Source organism: Cygnus olor, chromosome 32 (genome assembly GCF_009769625.2).
Source record: "Cygnus olor isolate bCygOlo1 chromosome 32, bCygOlo1.pri.v2, whole genome shotgun sequence".
In the NCBI taxonomy this organism is placed as follows: domain Eukaryota; kingdom Metazoa; phylum Chordata; class Aves; order Anseriformes; family Anatidae; genus Cygnus; species Cygnus olor.
Window position 1 is genome coordinate 216344 of NC_054089.1, and position 8166 is coordinate 224509.

Here is an 8166-nt window from a genome sequence, read left to right on the forward strand (position 1 = left end):
TCACAACCCTGTGACCTGGCTGGGAGCTCTACAGCTGGTAACAGCACTGCAAAGATGCCAGAGCCCCTCCAGTACCTGTCTCCAGAGCTGAAATGGGAGGAAGCTGGGAAGCCCTGGGTGAGGGAGACGCCAGCCTGAGCAGGAGGCCCATAACCCTCCTTACAGTGCATCCTCAAAAGTGCAAATCCAAAACAGAGCTTGCTGGAAAGTTTTTGCATTGAGTATCTGTGGGCCACGGGCTTTGAAGTGGTGAAATCCAGACCTGAGCCGTATGCTAGTAGTGAGGACTGTGAGTTAGATACACCAGCTCCTGAGACAGTTAATCCCCCCAAAAAACCCTCCCATCCACAAGGTCGCCAGGCTCACGCCAAAAGCCCAGAGGCAAGCAGGGATTCAGCCAGATGCAGCAGTGGGCTCGAAGAAGCAACGAGGCAAAGACATCGTTAAATAACTGTCCTGTAATTAGTGTGCAGAGTGCTGAGGAGCACGCCTCCCCCCCGCCCCAGTGCTACAGGAACCATACAAAAGGGGGACGGGGTAGGACCAGGATCACCAGGAGTCCGGGGGTTGGCACCTCCAGTCCCACAGCCCCGGCATCCAGGAAGGTGCCCGTGACACCAGGCCCCTCCAAGGCGGCTCAGATTGGAGGACAGGGCTTGCCTTCGCAAGGAAAGGTCCGCACGCCACCCTCCGCCCAGCAGCAGGAGCAGCCATCAGTCAAAGAGAACAAATCCACTTCGGTGGCAGCAGCAGCGTGGGTGGCTCTAGACCTGGTGCTGCCGTTGGACCTGCTGGGCACGCACAGCATGGGAACAAGGAGGATCCAGTGCTGGTTGAGTGTGCTCACCCCTTCCTCGTCCAGGTCCCACAAGCAGCTAGAAACAGCTTACAGCACGGGTTGTCCCTTGACAAGGCTCCCAAAGCAGATCACAGCATGTGCACCCCCCTCTTCTGCTCCCTACCTGCCTTACCGGCACCCTGGGGCAGAAGATAGGGTTAGTGTTTCCAATCCATGACGGGCTCCTTCCTCCAGATGGGCTGGGAGAGGCAAGACGGTGGCTCCTGTGTGGCTCCGCACCTCTCCTCCGACATCTCCCCAAAAGATACTCCACCACCAGCACCAACTGGGCTGCGCCTTCTCCTCCTTGCTCCGGCTCTCCCAGGGTCACCCTTCCACTCCCACCCCTTCCCCTGTGCCAAGTTTTAAGTGAGAACACACGATCTGCAGCCAACACCGCCGCCTCTGCTCCCTGCCCGGGGGGAGAACCGGGCTGCTGAACAGAGGCAGCCTGTGTGGTGCTGTACCAGCAAAGCGCCCGCGTGGCCCCTGCACAGCAGGGCGAAGGGCACTGCTTTCTTATTAACCTGATCATCAGTAGCAGCGTGAAATATGGACGGGACGCTTAAAATTCATTAGAAGGAAAGGGAGGTGCCTGCACACTGCTGTTCCCCACCATACTTTTCACTGGTATACACCCCCAAAAAACGGGCAGGGCTCCTGCTGCAGGGCTCAGTCAGAGGCAGCAGCACACCCCTACTTCAAGGGGCTCCCCAGGAGCACCCAGCTTACACCTTGCACTCAAGGAAGGCAGCAGCATGGCCCCAGGGCACCAGGCAGACATGCTGATGGAGCCCGTTGCATGGCCAGGCTGAGCTATGCTTACTGGGGTGACTAAATAAGTCCTCCTTGCAGCACTGGGGGGAGAAGCATCCCTTAGCATCAGCCAAACAAAGGGCTTGCCACGGCCTGGCTGATGCTGCTCTTCAGAGCTCTGGACACTGGCTCTCGGCCGCACCGCAGCCTTGGCCAGCCCAGCTCACCTCTGGAAACCACCACGGCCTCCCAGCAGGACTCGCAACTGCCCATCGGCGGCGTGCCACAAGCTACAGCTCGCTGCCACCGGCCAGCCTGCGGCCAGCAGCGCTCATGGACGGCACGCCCCTCCCGCAGGCAGCACCGGCTGGGAGACAGGAGCCCCAGCCTCAGAGCTCAGTTAGGACCCCTGTGGGATCACCTCTCGGGAGGAGTAGGGAGAGAACGGCACGCGTCAGGGTTTGGCAGAGAAAAGCCAAGCAGCAGAAGCCCTGCTGGGTTCAGGCTCAGGAGAAGAGCTGCAGCAGCACCCACTTCTCGGGCTCCTCTCCAGGGACGCTGCAGCAGTCCCCTGCACACCTATGGGAACACGCGCTGCGGCGGGCTGGCCTGGGGCTCGTCTGTTGCTGCAGGCATGCTTGCAGCACGCTCGCTTATGGCTGTGGGCTTCTTGGCCTCAAAACGCTCGCACCGCGCACGCCGCTCCGGGGCTCAGCCGTCGCGGTGCACGCGCTGGTGCTGCAGCAGGTTGGACGGGTGAGCGAAGCCTTTGTCGCAGACGCTGCACTTGTAGGGGGTCTCGCCTGTGTGCACCTTCTCGTGCACAGCCAGGTAGGCCAGGTCCTTGAAGAACTTGTGGCAGAAGCTGCATTTGTAGGCCGCTCCTGGCTGTGCACGCGGTGGTGCTGCAGCAGCAAGGAGGGCCGGGCGAAGGCTTTACCGCACGCCTCGCATTTGTAGGGTCGCTCCCCAGTGTGCGCCCGCTCGTGGATCACCAGGTAGGACGACTGCTTGAAGGCCTTCCCACAGGTTTTGCAGACAAAGGGGCGCTCGCCCGTGTGCACGCGTTCGTGGGAGGAGAGGGCGTTGGACTGCTTGAAGCCCTTGCCGCAGAGCGGGCAGACGAAGGGGCGGTCGCCCGTGTGCACGCGCTCGTGCACCTTGAGGCTGTGCCCGTAGGTGAACTTCTTGCCGCAGACGCCGCAGACGTGGGGCTTGTCGTCGCAGTGCTGCCGCTGGTGCAGGAGGAGGGCGTTGGAGGTGGGGAAGTCCTTCCCGCAGTCCGCGCACTTGAAGGGCTTCTCGGTGCAGTGGGTGAGCGTGTGGCGCTGCAGCTCATAGGGCGTCTTGAAGCTCTTGTCGCAGCAGGCGCAGTGGAAGGGCCGCTCGCCCGTGTGGATGCGCCGGTGCTCCTGGAGGTTGGAGGAGCGCTTGAAGCGCTTGCCGCAGAGCTCGCAGCGGAAGGGCCGCTCCTCCGTGTGCACCAGCCGGTGGCTCTTGAAGTCCGAGTGGCGCTTGAAGGAGGCCTCGCAGAGGTCGCAGCGGAACGGGCGCTCCTCGTTGTGCACCACCTCGTGGCTGAAGAGCTCCCAGGCCCGCTTGAAGGCCTTCTCGCACACGCCGCACTGGAAGGGCTTCTCGTCCACGATCACCTCGCGGATCTCAAACTCGGCCCCGCTGCTGGCCACGCTCGCGCCCCGCTTCAGGTGGGGCGGCAGCACCACCGCCGCCTCCTCCAGCTCGCCCGCCGCGCCGCCCAGCACGAGTTTGGCGGTGGAGTAGATGCCGTGCTCGTCAATCAGCTGCACAAAGTCCGGCTTGGGACGGGCATCTCCGGGAAGAGGCGGCTCGGGGAGCAGGATCGGGAACCTTTCCCCTCCTCCTCTTCTTCGCTGCTCTGGGGCACAAGGGGGCCTCCTCCAGTCCGTTCTCCAAACGGTTTTTCTTCCGTCGGAAGTCGCCGGGCTGTCCCCAGATCAAGCGCAGCCTCTTTCCCCGGGAGGGCCCTGGCTCTTCAGCTCTCTCCCCGGGTCCTGGAGATGCCGGGGCCGGGCTCGACTTGGGCTTCAGGTAGAGCCGGTGCTTCCGCCGGAACGGCCTGCGTGGCTGCAGCTCCCCCGGTGCCTTGGGCTCAGGGCACGGGGCACCCCCCTCACCCTCTCCTGCCTTCTGGCCAGGGCTGTCCACGTCCCGAGGGGCGAGGGAACCATGCCTTTGCCAGCAGCGTCCTGAACGGCGAGGAGAACCTGCCTGTGCCGCTCCGGGGAGTCTCCCACCAGCTGTGCCCGGGTGGCGTCCTTCTCTGGAGTCTCCTCCTGCTCTTCACCTTCAGGCCCATCTTCGGAAACGCAGACACGCCGCAGGGAAAAGGGGGACTCGCAGGCTGGAGAACCTGGCTGCTCTTCCATGGCTCCAGGCACCGGCTGCCAAGCCAGACAGGACCCTCTGCAAAAATCAGGAAGGGGAGAACATGAGAGAGGCGACCCATCGCTGGGCAGGACTGTAAGACAAGAGGCATGAAGACAAAGACACGGGCTGAACAGCGTGCAGGGAGGTGTGCCACATGAGCAGGGATTGCAGAGCTTGCAAAACCTGCTGTCAGCAATTCCTCTTTACCTTAGGGAAATCGAGTTGGCTGGGTGGTGCTGGAGAAACAACACGGATCGATACTTCTTCAAAATCTTTTTACTGATTAACCTGTTATTAGCAACTGAATCAAACTGCCGGCAGTTATCCACTTGCACAGCCTACTGCTTGCTCATCCACAGCTACCCGGCTGGAGCAGTGGTTTAGCCAGCCTCAGCCCTCTACCCAGGAGCTGGGGGTCGTACCAGCTCGCCAGCAGCTCCCGGGCAGGGGTTTGGGAAGCTCTACGCAGCCCCGCAGTCTGTCTGCCACGTTTATCAGCTCCTGTGGACTCACCAGCACAGCCTGTCTCCTTATTGGGCAGTTTCCTGACTGCCTTTTCAGCAAGAACACTTCCTTTTTCTTTTTGCCACTGTTTCTCTGGGCTCCACTCAAACCCGTGGGTATCCCCAGAGCCTGTTCATAGAACTCATGCAGAAAAGGCCTTGTGACACTGCTGCATGGCCTGTACGGAGAGAGACGGTGCTCCTGGCCAGGGCAGAGCGACCTTCAGCCTCCGCAACGGCCAACAAGCCAGCCTTCAGCCTTGAAGTCATTGCCCCAAAGGCCCTGTGGGGAGGAAAGCCTGGGGACAGCGGTCGCAGGAACGCTGGCCAGCTCTGCCCTGCCCCGTAGAGGCACCAGGATCTGCCTCACGCATCTCCTGAGCTGGATCTGCTGTCCAAACTCAGACACCACGCATAGATCAGCTCAGGCCCGACTGGTAACAAGGGAGGAAAACAAGGCGGAAGCGTGATCTACCTCCTGGTACAGTGCAATCCTGAAACGCCCCATCAAATCACGCTTCAAAGTGCCTGATGCACAGCAAGAGCGATCAGCTGAGATGAGGAGCTGTTCCTTGCAGCTTTGAAACACCCAGCTTCACCCCTGAACTCCGAGGCAGGTGGCAGCAGTGGGCAGGTCTTCAGGAGCAGTGTTTGGGCTTTAAGAGCATCTGAGCTGCACATCACGCAGAGGAGAGCATTTCCGCTGACCGAACACCAACACAGAGCGGAAGCTGCCGCAAAACTAAACATGAAACCGTCCTACAGGTCCCTTCCACTTGAGAATAGGCTCTACAGGCTTGAACAGAGAAATAGCTGCCAGGAAGTAACAAGCAGAAGAGGAGCTGAAGAGGGGAAAGACGGACGCTGGGAAGGCACTTGGTTAAAGTTTCCCCAGGCCTGATTAAGTTGCAGAGACAGCTGGTGCTGTTGAACTTGCAAGAACCGATATACTCCGGACACACAGACTCTGCTGAATCTGTCCCAAGGCCACCAACAAGCACTGGAACCAACAGCAGGTTGTAAAACTCAGGCCACATCCCAGAGGGATGAGACCCCGAGCCCCCAGTGCCCCTAACACTGCTGGGGACGGGGCTTCAGCCAGGCAACTGTAAGGGAAGGCAAAGGGCTGAGACGTTAGCAGGCAGGCTATGCACTGTGTGAGGTTAAACGCTATTAATAACAGCTCGATTCCATTAATAGCAAGAGCTTAATGAATAAAAGGTGTTCCAAGAACCGTTGCTTATTATCTGCGCCTCCCGCCCCCACTCAATCTCAAGTTACAAAAAAAAAAATCACAACAAAACTGAGTGGGTTTCAGTGCAAGATTTGGTTTCATTGCCATAGAGAAAATATGATCACACCAAAGCTCTGTTAGTCCCTCGTTCACAGCTGCAAACAAGGGTGGGCCTCAAAAGGGCAACTTGTGCTGGTTCAAGAAGGTAGCAAGTTGAAAAGAGGGGCAAAGAAGGTAGTCGTTAAACATATCACAAGCAGCAAAGGGTGAAAGGGACGGCAATTTGAATGAATCAGAAGGTTAGAACCAAAGAAAGCCAGTGAAGGATGAAACCTGCAGAAATCTGTACCTAAGTGACCACTTTTCGTCTCCTGATGAGATGGGTACGTACTAGTTGCTTCCCTCATCACCCAGGCGGTCCATCCCTCAATCTGTCATGCACAAATAAGGCTGGAAGCAGGGATAAGGGCTCAGGGTTGCCCTGTTCCCGAGCACGCTCACCTGCCGGGATGGATCCGGACCTCCCTTTCAAGCCCACAACTCCTGCTCTTGCATTAAGGCTTCAGAGCCCTCACACAAGATTTGGGTTGAGTCCTCAGGATGACCAGAAATCCCCCACACAGACTCTGAGCCCCATAACCAACACCTACACTCACCTCCAGGTATTTAAAAAACAACAAAAAAAAAGAAGGAATCGCTTGCTTGTGGGAGAAGAGGTGGTGCAGAGGCAGCTGATGCAAGCCTGGCCGCTGCTAAGGATGTGGTGCAGGAGGATGATGACAGGTCCCAAAGCCTATGGAAACTTGCTCTAGGGAAAGCCCAAAATTAGGGCTGCCTTTGCTGCCTCTCAGGGAAAAGGCAGCAGGCTGGACAGAGACACCCAGCTGCCGGCTCGTCCAGGCTGATCCAACACCATAAACTCACGTAAGACAACAAACCACCGCTGCTGTGCCTCAGATTTTCTTGCCCAGCACGGGTGGGACGTGAAGCACAGAGCCCTAACGGGGAAAGGAACTCAGCAAGACACCGACTTACCCCGTGCTGCGAGGGATCCGCCACCAGCGGTCGGGTTAAACCACGCGGTGTTGGAGAGGTCCGCTCTTGGTGACACATGCGCATGGTCACAGCAGGAAACCTAGGGGTCCGCACCAGGCAAGAGGTCACACACGGGCGTTTTGCGCGCGGAGACAACTGAATTTGCCCCAGTTTTATTGCCTGCCCCAAGCCCTGCCATCCCGGAGCCCGCAGGGGTGTGGGGAAAGGACCGAGGGGCTGCACCAGGGCTCAGCTCGGCAGCGCGGGAACAACTGCCGTGAAAATGACGGTTTGTGACCAACAGATTTCTGCAGCCTTGGCCCAGAACTGGGGGGAGAGCTGAGGAAACCACTCGCAATGCAGGAAAGGATGAAAATACCTGCTGCCCTTGAGAGCTGAAGAGACAGGAAGGGGTGAAAGAGAAAGGGCAAGGTGAAAAACAGGAGTCTGCTGAGAGAGAGCTTCTGTGTGCCAAAGCAGAGAAGATCTGGGGGTTAAAAGTGACTAAAAGCATCAAAATGCTGCGAGAGAGGTGTTCCCAGTGCAGGCAGCACCGACACCAAGCACAGTCCTGGTGAAAAGCACTCGGGAGAAGATGGTGCGAAGCTGGTTTTCCACTTAAGAGCTGGAGAAGTAGCAGAGAGAGTCCTGGGACTGGTCAGGGGAACCTGTCCTACCCACGGCTACCTAACATCATCAAGCTGATGCTGAGAAGGAAGAGCTAACTGCAGCCTATAAATGTAATCAGAGATAAGTCAGAGAACAGATACGTGTCAGAGAGGAAAAAGGGTAACTTAAGTTGAAGGATGGTGCTGGCGTAAGAGCAAAGAGGCACAACGCAGCGACGGGTGAGATAATTAGGATGAATTAGCTCCAGCTTGGTAGGTAACGGCTGAGCAAAAAAAAAAAATATTCATTTTTTCCCCCTGCCCCAAGGCAGCTGGAGCATTTCACTGCTCTGGCTGGAACCGAGATGCGCTGCCAGGCCCACGGCACCACCTCAGGGAAGGGGCAGGGTTAATTATGGTAGAGAGAGGACGGTTTTTTCCATCTCACAGAGCCAGGAGAAGCGCATGGAGCGCTTTGGCTTGCCCTGGGCGAGCTTGGCAGCCCCTGTGGTGGTCTTTCCTCAGGACCTCCCCCCTCCCCAGCCCAGCCCCTCACCCTTTTCCCACCCCCAGACCACCACAAACTCTGCTGCTGTGTCCCCCTTTCCCCCTTGTACCCGTGAGGATCCTCTCACCTTCCCCACCATTACAGCCAGGCCCTCCCAGCACCCCCCAATCACTCCCACGACAACCAGACCCCTCCCCAGCACACCCCAACCCCTGATCTCATCCCCGTCCACACCCCCATTACAGCCAGACACCCCAGCATGCAGCCGCCATCCC

The 8166-nt window shown here is 58.4% G+C and overlaps 1 protein-coding gene across 1 annotated transcript; it reads right to left on the bottom strand.

Moving 5' to 3' along the window:
- Positions 1–440: 440 nt before the first annotated feature.
- On the bottom strand, positions 441–4002 carry LOC121062556 (zinc finger protein 629-like). The gene is made up of 2 exons (XM_040542597.1): positions 3751–4002; positions 441–3567 (listed from the first exon to the last, which is right to left on the bottom strand). Exons 1-2 carry the CDS (start codon positions 4000–4002, stop codon positions 2248–2250), a joined length of 1572 nt encoding a protein of 523 aa, XP_040398531.1. The 3' UTR covers positions 441–2247.
- Between the last annotated feature and the right edge of the window lie 4164 nt (positions 4003–8166).